This window comes from Phaethon lepturus, unplaced genomic scaffold, assembly GCF_000687285.1.
Source record: "Phaethon lepturus isolate BGI_N335 unplaced genomic scaffold, ASM68728v1 scaffold13543, whole genome shotgun sequence".
In the NCBI taxonomy this organism is placed as follows: Eukaryota; Metazoa; Chordata; class Aves; order Phaethontiformes; family Phaethontidae; genus Phaethon; species Phaethon lepturus.
The window spans coordinates 46,547-62,638 of NW_010528457.1; the positions used below are offsets into that span (position 1 = coordinate 46,547).

Here is a 16,092-nt window from a genome sequence, read left to right on the forward strand (position 1 = left end):
CAGTCAGATGAATTAATTGTGATCCTCTCCCTCATCCGTCCCCGACCTTTCTGTCTAAAACTCAATACAGCAAGATAGTGATATTTTCACCAGCAGATTACTACCCTTCATCTATGGTCATGTTTGTTTAAAACTCAGAAATCTGCTTTTTTATTTTGATATCCATGGACATAGTGCTGTTAAAAGACATGGGGCTTTTTCGTGCTTTAACCAAATTAATGAGGATGTTTGTTTGATGGGTATTAGCCCCTGATGTTGGCGATTAGGAAATTTGAGGTGTAGAAAGAGTGATTGGTTTAATTTCTTGCCAGGACTCTGAGAATAACCATGCCGCTTTGTTCCAGTATTATGCTTTAATCAGTTTATACAAGCTTCTCCTCTTTTATTCCATTTAAGCATAGTATAAAGAATCTTTTTCTCTTCAGGCAAACCTTGAACAGCTGGTATTTGAAGAGAAGAATAAAGCTCAGCGGTTGCAGACTGAATTAGATGTCAGTGAGCAAGTGCAGAGAGATTTTGTAAAGCTTTCTCAGACGCTTCAGGTAAGGGAAGTGCAATCAATTTGTAAGGTGCCACTTTTGTTTCTTTACTTCTCCAGAGCTGTGTAAAACAAGAAATAGCAGTTGTAAAGTTTTTAATGTTGGTATTTAATAACTTTTAACATAGTTCATAGTATCATAAACTGATCAAGTATTCCTAGTATAATATTAGTATTTAATCCTATTGGGGATTTCATTCTGATTACTAGATTCCAACTGATTTTCAGCAGCAAAGATACACAATTACTGTACTAAAAGGAACTGTAGAGAACAATAAATGATGGTACCTTTAGACGCCAGTATTTCATTGTCCATCTCCTGATATTTTTCCGGTATGTTACTTTTCATAGCAAATCATTAGGGTGCAAATATTTGAGAACAAATATGGAACTTGTACTGTCTGATACGAATATATGAAGTGGTTCTTTGTGTTATATTTACTGCTTTCTATTTATACTATCTAAAAGCCTTATCCTTGCTATTGTCACTGTTGCTATCCTTTTATTTCCTCCAAAAAGTGGAACCTGTGGTTGGCGATGAGATACCAAGAGGTGGCTGAAGGAAGGAGTTTTGGCAGGGGTGTTCATCAAGGCTAATTCCAGTTTGTCAGATTGATCTCTCTCTCTCTGTTAACTGTAGAGAGCAAGAAGGGACCTGCAGTGTTTGTGTTTGCAGAGTGACTAACTGTCTTCTCGGGAAGCCAGGCTAGATTGGTCTCACCTTCAGTGTCTGTGTTCTTGGAATTTGCACCCCCTCTCACGTTCCAGCTTACTAGAAGTTGTGCTCCCAGAGGAGGTACTGAATTTCAGCACTGTCTCCTTTGAGTTCTTAGCCAGTCTACTCAGTGAAATTCAGTAGAATTAGAAATACAAATTTTTTGAGTCAAGTATTCAGGTTTATTTGGAAAGCTGAAACAGGAATATAGGAGAGTGTTTACTAGGCAGTTTAGCTGGATGTTCTGGCTGTTTCTGGAGGAGTAGGTAGGACAAAGGAGATTACTGAATTGTCCTGGCTAGTGAAGTTGCTTCTTGCTTGTCATCATCCTCTCTTTTAAAGTACTGCATGCACTGGTGTATGCAATTCTTAGAGCAAAAATATACACAGCACTCTGAAGATGTGTGATGCATTCTTCCAAAACTTGCAGGTAGTTTAGTAGGCCTTCAGTAATGAGTTCAGTAAGAGCATGGTAGCTCTGTGTTTTGTGTTTTCTTTCTGCCGCTAAGCAGCTATTACACATTAGTTTCTCAGCAGTTAGTGCTTTCAGTTTAAACAATGGTTTGTGCCATCTCCACTGTACCTAGTACAAGATCTGCCGTGTAACAGGAGAGATTACCATCAAATGAGGATTTTGGTTTCTTCATAGCCAGACAGGGTTACTTCCTGCCCTGACCTCGTCAGTGGCGAGCCTGGGTGAGTGTCACTTGTGTGAGGTGTACACTGGCCAAATTAGGTATCAGCAATGAAGAGGAAGGGCTAAAAACCAATTAACCACTAGTTGGGAATTTACAACTAAAAGCCCAGACCCTAATATGTGAATAAGAATGTGAAAGTTTGAAGGGGGGTGGAGGGGAGGAAGTGATCTCTTTGCATTCAGTTCCACACAGTTCTGCTGGGCACTTTTTCAGCATGTAAGAAATAGCTTAAGATAGATTATGAGAAAAGCACATAACGGGAGTGAGCTTCAAAATGTTTCCTCCAAGAGCATTTTAGCTTTGATCTTGAGAGGCTTGAAGGCGTATGTTAGGCAGCTCTGTACTTCCTTTACATTCTTTCTGTGAAAGCTTTCGTTGCTTTGCACATCTCCTCCAGTTTGCCTGGCCAGTGTGGTGTCAGTGACTGGTTATTAGACAAAACATAGAGCGATGATGAAGGCTTGCTTGAGCCCTGCAGACTGTCTTTTTATTTTAAAATCACAACTGCCTTATGTCTTCCTTCCCCCCCATTCTTAGCTCTGAATTAAGCTTGTGCTCCTTCACACCTTGCGTTTTTCAGCCAATGATAATTTGAGAGCTCTTCGGCTTGCACAGGTGGCAGGGGTTCCTAACGTTGCCTGTTGACTCAGTTCTGGTTATGGGTCTGTTGTCTGGCGCCCGCACGTTTTACCAGCTCATTCTGTCTGTTGGTTTTCTATAGGTGCAGCTGGAGCGGATCCGGCAGGCAGATTCCCTGGAGAGAATCCGTGCAATCCTGAATGACACAAAACTGACGGACATTAATCAGCTTCCTGAAACATGACACCCTGATGAGCGGGCTCCAAGGCTGCATTTGGGGTTTTTAACTCATCTTTATAGCAACATTAATTATTATTTAACTCTAACCGAAAGAGCAGAAGACGACAGAGGGGAGCAATGACTAAGTTTTGTTTCTAGAGGGGAAAAAGGTTTCGTACTGGGCAGGAAGAGAGCACAAGGATGACTTGCAGTGTAGGAAGGAGAACTTTCTAATGGAAACACTAATGAGTGCGGTGTTTCGTGTTCCACTGAGTGGGATCAGTCCTTACATTCTGAAAAATTTCCCCTCTTTCAGCCGACTTCGTAACCTAATATAGAGTTTTGGGACATTGACCCCCTCTTTCCTTTTCCCCCACTACTGTGATCAAAGTAGCTGCTGGAAACCATATTGTCCCTCCAAAACATTGAAGAGCAAAGTGGTTGAAGTTTTTCTGTTTGAATAGTCAGTAACAGTATTCAGCTAGCAGAGAGAATGAGGTGTAGAGTATGCTGTATGAATATTTTATATTAAAATATGACTTTATTAGCAGGACACTGGATATTGATCTTATTTCATAACTCAGTACTTTTTTTTTATCTATCATTGACTTTGTGTTGAAGAATCTGAATGCTGCTGAAATGTGGTGGACATGAGTGAGCTGTGTGTCTCCTGAATAGATAAATGCTAATCAAAAAAAAAAAGAAAAATGTACTGAGAATTTAGCTCCTTGAAATTTTTCCGTTGAATTCTGATCCTTAAAGAAAAGCACAAGAAATGCACTGTTTTGTAATCTCTTTTCAGAAATGTAATTTAGAATATGGAACTACAACTGGTTCTTTCTCATCTCTAAAGCTGAGCAGTATCTGTAATCCCTTCTCTGTGTTTAAAAAAAAAAAAAAAAAAAAAGAAAAAGCTGGTTTAAATCCTGTGCATTGCCTGAGCATTGGCATGGAGTTTTTGCAGGTCTGCTTTGCTCCAGTGGATGACACCAGATGTAAAGTCGCTAGCCTTCACTGAAAGCAGCAAGGTAAGGCGCTGAATGAAGCAGTTGGCTTGACCCATCTCTCTGGGTCAGCTTAATAGTATACAAAACGGTGATGGCACTCTCGGTCTCAGAGCACAAACGCGCTGGAGCTGCATTATTCTGCTGGTTCAAGTTTGAAACGTACAGCGCATCTCTTACGTTAAAGTACAGTATCATGGTATTGCTCAGAGTTGACTCCTACGCTGTCCCGTATTTCTATAACCATACATTTAAATTACACTATGTAATGTGACGACAGAGGCTGTGATCAATCAGGTGCTAGGTTTGGGTTTCTTGTTCTGTAAATGTATAGCAGTATCATGACCACTCCTCCTCCTTTTTCTCCTTTTGTTGGAGGTGGTTTCACGTACGGTTGCAGGTGTTGGTAATAGCGGTGGTGCAATCTGAGGTCTTGAACTGGCCCCTACTTACAACTCCATCAGGAGAAAGGAGGCTGAAGGAGCAGATAATTACTGTCCAAAACTAATAACTTAGACTTTCCTCCATTGCTTGTTTTTTGTTTACATACTTGACCGTAAATCTGGAGGTGATGAAGAAAACCAGAGATGACAGAAGATGCTCCAAACTGTAACGCACATGACTATATTTTGTTAAGTGCTTAAACGTATTTTTAGCAGTGTATATCCTGCTACTAACATAAAATTAGAACTGGTGGTTTTGAAGAGGAATGCCTTAAAAACAGCCAAAAAGAAGCATAGAAGCTCAATTCCTTGTCACTTACTGCAAGAATTAAAGCATTTTATTCACCCTAGCAATTAATTCCTTTCATAATCCTGACACCCAAAAGCCATTTTTCCTACCTTAGTAATGACTAGACTAATAGAGGGCAGAGTTCTCATCTTCCAGATGACTCTTATTTTCACTTGAAAGTGAAATTGAGATGTGGCTTAGGTGCTTTATTAGTTGGCCATTAACAGATGTGGGAATTTTTACTCTTTCTTACTATTTGCTGCACTGTGAGGTGACAGCAGCTGCCTCCTGATGCAGAAATCCAATACCAGATGTTTTGCATTCAGTTTTCCAAGGGTTAGGGTCTGTTGAATAAACTTTGGAAAGGAAAAAAATAGGCTTTCAGTAGGAGCTGCAGCATGAAAAGCTTTTTTCCTACCTTCCCTTCATTCCCAAAAACTAACTCTTAACTGGTTACTGATACTTAACCTGTGCAGCAGTGTTTAAGGAAGCCGGTTGTATGGCAAAAGTACAACCTGTACATCTCTTCAGCAAGCTGAACCCTTGAGGAAATGCATCTGAAGACCTATGCAGAAAATGAGTTTTTGTTTGAGTTTCTGGACTGTCCTCCTAGTGCAAGAGAGCAAGGAAAGCAGCTAAGGCCCCTTCAGCATCCCTTTCTGGTCTGTGTGTCTGCCTGTTCTCGGCAGCCCTGCCTTCCTGTCTGCTCTACACAGCCGCGGCTAGCTGACCCTCTTAGATTGTTTCAAATAGTACAGGGCTGGTGTGGCTTTTCCTTAGTGTCTTTTTTTTTTTTTTTACAAATTGTTGACGTGGCTTTCTATAGGTGTGGTGTTGTCAGGTTGCAGATGGCTGTGGGGTGCCTACCTGCAGCCCATAGGGGAGGACAGGTGAGTGGGCAAGCAGTTTATAATCTTTCAGAGACACAGTAACTGATGGAACAGTTGCTGAATGGGGTTGTGCATGTGTGTGTGTGTTTGTATGCATGCTCGTGTATTTTTCTCAGTGGACAGCCATGGCATGTTGGTCTGGTTAGAGGTGGCTGGGGCCCGAGATGAGAACTCATCTGCCTTCCGTGCTCTTAAACCAGGCACCGTGCGAGTCAGTGAAGGAACTTCCTTTTGGTTTGGTGGGGAAGGGAACACAATTACTGTATGGTTGTCTTCCTTTTTACCACCTTACTCCATCATGCACCCGAACACCTTTACTCCTGTTCAAGTACTAGCTTTGGCCATTTTAGGGTTGGAACGAGTGACCTTTTTCACCGACCAGTGCAAATTTCTTGTTTTTTAAATTAGAAACCCGACTGTTCACAGAAGCAGTGGGAGATGTGCTCACTTAACAGCTGTTCTGCTAAGCCAGAGAGGCAGGAAGGCACAGAAGCAGTAACTTCAGGTTCTGCTGAACTCCCAAAACTTAAAGGGGCCTTTAAAAAAAAAAAAAAAACCACAAACAAAAAACCAAAAAAGAGTGTGTGCCAAATTTGCAGAGCAAACTTAAAAGACCACTGACAGTTAAGTGTAGAATAAAAACTCTTGGTGTAGCTACTCACAGGGTGGATTATGGTGGTATAGCCCATAAAACAAATGCTCTTGGTGTTCTGGAGCTTGATGTGAGTGGGGTGGTAGGTTCTCCTTGCCTAGTAAGAGATTCTTAACAGGCACTTCTGACCTGGCCGGTCAGCTACAGTACACAGAGTGAGCAGACTGGGGATCTGTTGGTGTAGGCTGTAAAAGGGATGAGATCAAGTTTTGTATGCATTCCTATACTTGTATAGTCTTAATCTGTACCAAAAAAAAAAAAGTGTTCTTGCAGCATGTCTGGTAACCTCGTTACCTAACCGGTACTAACAGCCCTCCTTTCGCTACAGCTTTACTTCGGCACCTCTTGCTGTGCCACTTTTGTAGCAGTGCAGTACTACTTTTCAAACCTGAGCTTGACCATGTCACTTTTTGTAAGGGGTGGGGGGAGGGGACAACAATGCTTTACTGTCTGCTAAAGTTTGTCTACAGCAGATAAATAATTGGCCTTTTCATGTCAAGACGGGCTCCAGAGCCATCTTCTGATAAGGCGAAGGGAACGTTTGGAAGTTAATACTGCATTCCGGTGAACCAAGCCATTGGTGTCCTGTGCAATTGTGGGTGTAGAATTCTGCTGTCTACAGGATCCAAGTGTAACCATTTGTTAACTGTATTGAAGGTGTGTCCTTGATGAAGAAAGTGTTCCAAATTAAAAAAAAAAAGAAAAAAAAAAGCTGCTGAAGTGTGTGCGCTTCTCTGGTCCTTCTGCTGTGCCTTCTGCCACAGGCCTCCCCCGCAGTGCCCGTGGCCCAGGGGCAGGAGCCGGCTCCCAGAATAACCCCAGGCAACTCTCTGAAGGAAGCAGCAATTCCCACAGCCCTGAGCTAGCTGTAAGTACCGCCCTGCAACGCACTCGCTGGGAACTACGTGCTGCCCAGAGAAAAGACTCCTTCCATGCTGTGTTTTTTGCTAATCAAAAGTATTTTATTTCACAGTCCATCTTTACAAAATAGTAAGTGAAAGGCATATTGTTCAACGTACAAATGTTAAATATACAAGGGGAAATACCAGAGGAAGTTAAAGCTCATCCAGCCTTTCAGTGTCAGTTGCTCATCGAGGACATGTTAGAAGTTCACGTGGCTTCTGATGTCATTGATCTGTTTTACCATTTCCCTTATGTGTTCTCCCCTTCAAGAAAAATAAATCCAAGTCAAAGGGCTGCAAGTCATTTTTGCACGGAACGACTAGGGAAGGAAAATGCTTCACATGGTAGGAGCAGAGAATGGGAGTGCTACTGCATGTCATTTTGCTAATTACAGGCTGAACACAGAGTGCCAAAAGACCCTTGGGCAAAAAGCAGACTTAAACTAAACCTGCTGTAAGAGCAGCATTAGATGGGCAGTGCTCCTGTCAGGAGCTGGCAGAGTTTATGCTTCAGACCATCCCAACAAGCTGCCCCTGGTGCATCAGTCAGCCCCTCGGGCAGCACTGCGATTAACTTACACCCTAGGAACTGGAATAGCATTGCTCTTGTAAGTGAGGAGGAGCCAAGCTTTAACTTACTCTTCTTTCAGGACGGTTTGGATGCACTTGCTCTGGTAGGCACTGAGGGTGATGCTGGGTTTTCGGGGGCTGGTACCCTTTTCCATCTTTTTCTGCTGGTATTCCTTTTTCATTTTAACCTAGAAGTCATGTACAAAAAAGATGACCTTAGTTAGGGTTGGTACAGTTACACATGGGCATGTCATACTGCAGTGAATTGATTCTCTTTGGGTTAAAATCTGCTTGCTCGCTCCCACAGAGAAGAGAATGTTACTGCTAGGACCGAGGAAGATGTATAAACCCTGAGAAAGTCTATACTGGGTTGCAGAGGTTCTGTCTGTATTAGCAGTAAGTACCAGAAGTTGTTTTAGTTTTTTATTTTAACAAAAATACAAAGTTGCTCTATTGGCAGGACTCGACTCTATCAGCAGTGTCATCAAGTGCGAGTGAGGTGGTGTCAGTAACCTACCAGCCAGCTCATTCCTTCTCTCACCTGTCTGATAGCATTGCTCAGGTGCTGCAGCTGGTCATGTATTGTCTGCAATTCTTTCTTCATATCTTTTTCACTGTCTGATAGAACAGGAAGCTGAGAGTGGAAACTGCGAAGTACTTTCTTCATCCTTGATGTACAAAGCAAATGTTGCTGAATTAACTTACCCATCAGACCAGTTATGCTAAGGCACCAACACTCTTGCACTTCTGTCGCTCTTCCTACATCTCTGGGGCTCATGATTTTACTTTCCTCTCTCAGTCTTGCACGGCATTTCTAAACGGCACGCTGACTCAGTCTGGACCTGAAGTAGTACTGAAAAATCACCACTGAGCCCCAGCAAAGAGAATTTCAGAAGCCCAGTCCTCTAACAGACCAGCGTGGCACTGGTTGCCCCCTCTGTTCTACCACACTTGCAAACTTCTATTTAACGGCAAGTGATGTGTGAGGAAACAGTGTAGTTTGCACTCACCTGGTCATAATATCTTCTTGCTTCTCTTTGGCTTCCTCATACTTGTCAGCCAAGCGCTCAGCCATTTCCCGCAAACTTTTCCTTTGTGCAAGTGAGAAATGTTTACTTTAGATTTACATGCAAGGCAGTCTGTACAGGAACAGGAGAGGGAGCCTGAAAAAGCAAGCTGGAGCAGGGAGTGAACCTACAAGCTTAATGACTGCTGGAAATACATTCGCTTCTCCCTTGTTCCACACAGGACTCTGCATAAAGTACTTTTTACACAAAGACTTGATAAAAGCAGACAGATTATACTCACCTTTCTTCTCGACAGTAATTAAGATCTTCCAGTTGTTTCTTTTTCTGTCCCCACAGCAACTTCACTCTTAAAATAAATACATACATAAAATCAAACCACCCACAACAGCAATCCAGTGAATCAGGCTTTATGCCACACAGAAAATATGGCAGAAGTGATGAATGAATGCTCCTAGGAGCATGAAAGACTAAAGACACTGAAAAATGGGCAGTGGTGAGAACGAACTCCTCCATTTTGTCCTAAATTTATATTGTAAATGAATAACTATAATTTGAAGAAGCAGAGACTTAATGCAATTTTCCTTTGTCAGGATTATTGCTGAGGTCAAAGGCTTTCCTGCCACCCACAGGCAGACTGACAACAGCAAAAGCGAAGTATTTTATGTGTGTGCGTTCACTTTTTTCCTCCAGAGAGCAAGTATTGCGCTCGTCCCTGCCGACTCCATTTCCACTGCTGGTACTCCGTTAGTCTTACCTCTTGCTCCTTTCCAAGGGTTAGTCCTGCAGAGGAGGCTTTAATGCTCCATACCGAGTGCTGCTGTTTCACAGAGACACTGCACAGTACTTCGTTATGACGTTTTTTAATTCTTACCTTTGCTGAATTTCCTCTTTTGCCAGGTCTTGTTTCAGTATATATTCCTCTCTGAACACCTGTGTGGCTCTGCTGAGAAGCTGAAGGCATTCTTCAGGGGGAGGAGCAGCATCTTTATCAGCAGACCTTAAGAATATGAGACAGGTTTTTGCAATCCTACTCTAACACGTTCCTCTGAAAGGCTAAACACTTACTTACAGTATTTACGGTAAGGGCTCCTGGGGGCTCAGTTATGGAAGTGAGGGACTGAAGTTAAATCCTGTTGCTATAAATCATTTCTCTTAAATGAGAAAATCCCAAGGTATCTTAAGATACTCAAAACCCGATGGGAGAAGCGATGAGCGACCTAATCAGCTGAGGTCAGCCCTGCTTCAAGCAGGGGAGGGGAGCAAGACAATCCCCCCTCCCAGCCCACATTGTTACTTGATTTGATGCCAGAGAGGCACAAGCCGGCTGGGCTATGTCCCAGCTAGCGCACCGCTCAGGCGGGAGCCGATGAACACACGGTATTCCTGAGAGCCGGCCCTCTTCCTTAAGTCCCCTCAGAAAACATGTCTACTTACTTCAGAAGCAAGGGATTGGAAGAACTGCGCTGGAGGATGTTTCGGATATGCTTCTCAAATGAATGCTGTGACTCCGCCAGGATACGGAGAGGGGAAACAGCCACATCTCTGTCTTCTCTGGTACACAGCAGGGGAGGGGATGCAGGATGGACTGTACTTCTACCAAAGAACATCAAATTAGAGAACACAGTTTAAGCCAAAAAAATTTAAACTACATCAGAGTTTAAATGGTAGCTAAAGTGAGAAACTCATCCACTGTGGAATTAATGTATTACAGCAGTAAGTCAGAAGTGTTCTAAGAGGAAATATTTCAGTTAAATTCAGCTCTAGACAAGGTTGATTGATAGAATCACAGAATTAATAAGGTTGGAGAAGATCTGAGATCATCAAGTCCAACCACCAACCCAACACCCCCATGCCCAACTAAACCATGTCCTGAAGTGCCACATCTACACGTTTTTTTGAACACTTCCAGTGACGGTGACTCCACCACCTCCCTGGGCAGCCTGTTCCAATGCCTGACCACCCTCTCGGTGAAGAAATTTTTCCTAATCTCCAATCTAAACCTCCCCTGGCGCAAGAGGGAGGCAAGAGGCCATTTCCTCTTGTCCTATCGCTGGTTACTTGGGAGAAGAGACCAACACCCTCGTCGCCACAACCCCCTTTCAGGTAGTTGTAGAGAGCGATGAGGGCTCCCCTCAGCCTCCTCTTCTCCAGACTGAACAACCCCAGTTCCCTCAGCCGCTCCTCATCAGACTTGTGCTCCAGCCCCCTCCCCAGCTCCGCTGCCCTGCTCTGGACACGCTCCAGCACCTCAATGTCCTTCTGGTAGTGAGGGGCCCAAAACTGAACACAGGATTCGAGGTGCGGCCTCACCAGTGCCCAGTACAGGGGCACGATCACTTCCCTACTCCTGCTGGCCACGCTATTGCTGACACAGGCCAGGATGCTGTTGGCCTTCTTGGCCGCATCCCCTTTCTGTTTATTTATTTATTAATAATACTATCACCCTGAGATCTTTTTGTTTGGCCACAGCTGAAACGAGCAAGAATCATCAATATCCTTTTACTTAAGGAGGAGAAAGTTCTGTAACAAGGCAAGCAAGTGCTTGAACAGCAGAATGACCTGCTTTTCAAAGCAGCCTGCTAGGTCCCTATCCACCTCTGTAATTTCAGATAATGGGATTTAAAAGAGCTGTAAGAAAAACCTACTTAAGAATGCTGAAGAAATAGTTTTAAAAAAATTAATAATAAAAGGTCTGTAAGAGAACCTGACATCAACACTACCTCTGCTGAAGGTACCTGTCCTGTGTTAAATGGTGTTCTCGGCAATAAATCAACTGAATAGTGTCCTCCCCTCAATATGTGCACTTAATTGTGTAAATGCAAATCTACCACACTAGTCTATATCTTCCCCATCCCCCTCAAAGTGAAGTTGCTTTGGAAACGCATACTAAAATCCCACTGCTTTAAAGCACTTTAAGAACCCACCATTTTTTCCCCCTTTTCATACAAACATAACCTCGGTGACCATTAAGAATCTCTATGCTACTGTCTGTAAACAAGTTTTTGATTTGCAGGTGCCTCATTATAAAAATGAAGAGAAAACTCCAACAGTACCAGCAAGAGCCTTTTGATGCAACTCTTGTCCTAACACTCATCAAAAGTGATATAGATTAATTATATCCCGGGCAAACTCCTTATCAGTAGTAAATAACTACTATAATAACACCCAAGTGCTCAGCTGGAGTGTTCAGAAGGCAAATTCATTATGTCACAAGAGGTACAGAAGTCTGGGGTGAAAGAATCAAAATAATTAATAACAACAACAATATCATCATCTTCCTAAGATCCTTTTCATGCAACAGTCACAGTTTTCAAACCAATTAAGAACCACATACAAGAGAGGTTTTGTAATACACTCATAGGTGTTTGTGATACAGATCATTGTGGGCCCCAGGATGTCCGAAACAATCCAAAATCCTCTAATAGGAGCAGGTTGCCTAAAAGGAAGAAAACACAAGAATTACCCTGTCGAAAAAGCTCTTCGTTCCTGAAGCTGTTGTGCAAGTTCACTCTTTTGGAAAAGCCCTCACTATAGCAATCAGCCTAAGCCAGACGTGTTCCTCTAAGCTAAGAGCTGCTCCCCAGAATGAGTCCTGCAAAATAATTATTCCCATCCTGGCAGTCGGACGTACCAGGACAAACTCATCCATCCGGAGAGAGGGAGCACTTGTACAACTCCACTGTGAACAGAAGCAAAAACCTGCTGTGACCCAGGAAACGTTACCCACGTCTAGTACGAGGCACAGACCTCCTCAGGAGAGGACACCGGTGCTCTGTGCACCACCTTTTTGAGGTCCAAATGCCCTCTCCCCGGGTAACTGCTAACCCCACTGGAGACTCACCATCTGTGCTAGCTTTGATGACTAACACCAATTAATGAACTTTTTCGCTTTTGTATTTTTAATTATGTTCAATACATTGCGTTCTACAGAAATGATTAGGCCTTATAAAAGTGAGAAAGCAGATAGGTAGATAAACATTACATAGTCCCAGCAAATGATGCTTCTTAATCCTGACGAGGGTACCTCAGGAGCCCCCAAAAATCAGATGTTCTTTGAAGGCATTGTTTGATCCTTAACAAGTGGATAAGAGGAACATGTCAGCATTCCAGACTTTTAGCCAAATCAAGCCTCAAGAGTTGTCCTCGGTCAGGGAAATGGATGTGAAAATTTCTGCTGATTTGACAGATGATTTTCAGACAGTAACACAGGAATTGAAGCTTACTTCCTTAGCTGTGCATTAAGAATCCCGATGCACAAATTGCTTATTTGTATTATTTGAATTCTTTTGAGCTGGCTGCATTATTTTTAATGGCAAGAGTGCAGCAAAAGAGGGCAAATCATAGACATTTTCCATAGCAACTCACTGATTTGGAAACAGTGGAAAGGGTTTGGTTTTTACCTGCATGGCAACGGTTTTGTACAAAGAATATGTTCAACAAAGCACTTCTGTTCTGCTCCCAACTCTTGTAAACTGTCTTTGTCTTCTTCATCTACAAAGAGATTTGTCAGAATGCATGACATCCACTTGGCAGGGTATGGGATTCTCAGTATTACCCACATCCACCAACTTGCTACTAGCAAAATGGAGGTGTTCAGACAGTCCCCGCTTCCCCCCACATGCAACAGAGTCTCATCGCTCACCTGAACCAAGGAATTTGTGCAGTTTATTGATCCACGTCAACCCCACACTATGGACACCAGCTTCATGTGTGCAGTGATATCGAGAGGGACATTTCGGATCTGAAATTGAAACAGCAAATGCAGGAGAAGGCCGTGAACGGAGAAGAACATCCTGCAGACCTGCACTGTTGAACATGTGTATCAACTTATTGCCCAGTCAGCATTAACATCTTCTCACAAGTACTAACTCATCCCCATCCAAAAACTGAGCTAGATGTATTAGCCACGTTATTAGAGTTCTGTATAAAATTAAATTATGCTTGAAATACCTGACGAAATGCTTTGAACTATTCCTCTCACACCACATCTGTATCAATCCACTAGATTTTAAAGGGAAGATCCGTTAAAGCCAGCAGACCAGCATTCTGACAAGCTTCTTGTTCACAAAAACCCAAACACTTTGTCCTACCCAACCTCCTGCCCCATAATTGCATCAGATAGTCTAATAAGCAGATACCAATTCTTGCTTCAGGATCACCTGCCCCACAGCACTTGCTTACATACATAGGTCATCACAGATGCAACAACTTCTACTTTATAATCCACAACTGAAAGAATTAGTATGATGTGACCACATGTAATCTGCCCTCGAGTAAACACTAAAGCACCTCCCAGGCTTGCTCGTTCCACAGCTCTGTTGAAGACATCAGGCAAATCCTTATTCTAATACCACTGTTTGTTTGACACCAATGATAATTTGCAGATAGCTTGATTGTAAATGCACAAAATAAAGCAAATAAACGCCAACCACCTGAACGACAGCCCTACCTCGGTGCAATTTGATTGGGCAAGAGAAATCAGACTCCAAAGGCTCTTCTTCATCTCCTGATGCCAGTTTCAGTGCAAGTTCCAGCTCAACACATTCAAACACATACAGGGAAGGAATAAGATCAGATCTTGGGTCCCATGACTTTTCTGACTGTAAAGAGCATTGAATTCTTCTGTGAGACATCATTTAAGTAGAAATGCCAACTTAAACAGCATCAAGAGAGAGTCAAATAATATAGGTAAGAGTATTAATTGTCAGGGAAAGTAGTTTGAGTCCCCCCCCTTTTTTTTTCTTTTTTTACTTAAAAAAATTTATCTCAGAAAGAGGGTTTCTTCTTTGAAGACCCTCTTTAAAATAGTTCATAGTAAGTTTGATCAAAAAATGATCCACCGCCAGGATACACAGAACTGACATTTAAAATAAAAGCATCAGAGAATCACCGGGACTGGCTGGAATAGGAGAAAGACTCGAGACCTCATTATAAAAGAACGCAGCTTCGGCACTTGGCATTCACTGCCAGGCATCCTGCCATCTTGCAGTCAGGAATTTTGACTAAAGAAACAAAAATACACACAGAAAAAAAAAACAAGACAAGGTACCTGCTCATCATCCTCTTCTCCATCCAGTACCACGCAGTGATAAAGCATTCCCGACTCAGTGGCAATCACCAGGATGTTTGGAACGCAAGGCAGGCAAAGGACAGCACAGGCGTCATAGCCATAGTTATCTTCTGCAGCAGGGTGCATGGGCAGAGGGCCAAGCAGCTTGCCAAGATTTCCAGTGCTGGAATAAAGAAGATGTGTTCACAACACAAGGTGTGCAAGGAGAGCTCCTGTGGCTGCCTGCCGGAGTCTGCTGGACAATAACTACAAAATAAGGATGATTAAAAAAACCCCAATGGTTTGGAGTTCTGTTTAATTTCCGTTAGATAGCAGCAGCCCAGACTTCTGCAGATTAACAGTCTGAACTACACCTATTTGGTGGAGATCTCAGAGAAGAAACTTCCAGTTCCACTCAGTAATAACGTTATATGCTTTGAAAGCAGCCAAGCTACATTTCAACAAATTCAAGAGGAAACATTCTCATACAAGAACACAAAGTACTCACAGAAAGCTCAGGTTAATTATTTTTATCACTTAATTGTTTTCTTCCTTAATAAAGCACTTTACAAGCAGCATTTTTGTGACCTGGCATTTCTCTAGGTAGAACTTTTGAAGGACTAAGCCCGTTTCATTGCCTACAGACAGGATCTGCTCAGAGCTGTACCACTTCTCATGCAAACGGTGCTGTTTCTAACCTAAATACCACACATTTTAATATTCAGCTACACTAGATTTAACTTGCAGGTTTTCCATTTTCTCAGTTTCCTGAAGTAATTTTTTCTTGTATCATGTTTGTATTCTTGATTCATATTCTTGACCTTTCATTACAGAACATGCCTGCAAACCCTCCATGATCTTAAAACATTTCTTCTCCTAAGATGCCACTGGGTCTTTCAAGCCTCACCATAGCTAAGAATCTCTGCACCGTGAACTAAAAGCCCGAAAATACAACTAACAGCCTTAGACCCACTGATCTTTCAACGGTCTCATGTTTTCATCTCAGATTCCTGATAACAGATAATCAACAGTGGACACTCAGCAGCAGAAACTGCACCCTTAACGTCGCAATGAAAAAAAGATGATTCTTGGATGTCAGTCTATTAGCACTGCCACAAAGAGATAAAACAGGCTGCAGTACAATAAAACTCAGCCCAGCCTCCATTGCAGAGTCCCAGCCAAACTGAGAGATGGCTCTGTACAAACATACAAGTGCCCCATGAAACCCAGGGATGAATGCAAGCCTACCTCTGCAGCAGGCTGATATACGTGAGGAATGTCTCCCCATTTTCATACAGAATGTAAAGCGGATAGGCCAACACTTCTTCATTCCCTCGCTGTCCAAGAACGTTCTTTGGGACCGGCACCAGCGGGCCGAAGTCAAATGCCACGGCGGTCTCTCCCAGCGATGCTGTATAGGCTCTCCTAGGGACAAGTCAGGACAAGATCTGAGGTCAGCAATGATTGTGAGAACACCAGTGTTTACCCAGGCCCGTCAGTATGTGCTGACAAATTC

General features: G+C 42.8%; 2 protein-coding genes across 2 annotated transcripts in view; one reads left to right on the forward strand and one right to left on the reverse strand.

Annotated features, from left to right (window-relative positions):
- Window positions 1-3,302, forward strand: part of RABEP1 (rabaptin, RAB GTPase binding effector protein 1) — a 30,747-nt gene extending 27,445 nt beyond the window's left edge. Inside the window, exons 16-17 of the mRNA XM_010283683.1 lie at window positions 426-542; window positions 2,673-3,302. Of these exons, the coding sequence (XP_010281985.1) occupies window positions 426-542; window positions 2,673-2,774 (219 nt within the window). The 3' untranslated portion in view covers window positions 2,775-3,302. The remainder of the gene's footprint in view (window positions 1-425; window positions 543-2,672) is intronic.
- Window positions 3,303-6,977: 3,675 nt separating this feature from the next.
- Window positions 6,978-16,092, reverse strand: part of NUP88 (nucleoporin 88kDa) — an 11,134-nt gene continuing 2,019 nt past the window's right edge. The window contains exons 4-16 of the mRNA XM_010283684.1: window positions 15,825-16,001; window positions 14,577-14,760; window positions 13,977-14,127; window positions 13,170-13,268; window positions 12,928-13,018; window positions 11,862-11,963; window positions 9,962-10,120; window positions 9,399-9,524; window positions 8,808-8,873; window positions 8,510-8,590; window positions 8,041-8,167; window positions 7,569-7,687; window positions 6,978-7,193 (exon numbers count right to left, since the gene is read on the reverse strand). Of these exons, the coding sequence (XP_010281986.1) occupies window positions 7,130-7,193; window positions 7,569-7,687; window positions 8,041-8,167; window positions 8,510-8,590; window positions 8,808-8,873; window positions 9,399-9,524; window positions 9,962-10,120; window positions 11,862-11,963; window positions 12,928-13,018; window positions 13,170-13,268; window positions 13,977-14,127; window positions 14,577-14,760; window positions 15,825-16,001 (1,546 nt within the window). The 3' untranslated portion in view covers window positions 6,978-7,129. The remainder of the gene's footprint in view (window positions 7,194-7,568; window positions 7,688-8,040; window positions 8,168-8,509; window positions 8,591-8,807; window positions 8,874-9,398; window positions 9,525-9,961; window positions 10,121-11,861; window positions 11,964-12,927; window positions 13,019-13,169; window positions 13,269-13,976; window positions 14,128-14,576; window positions 14,761-15,824; window positions 16,002-16,092) is intronic.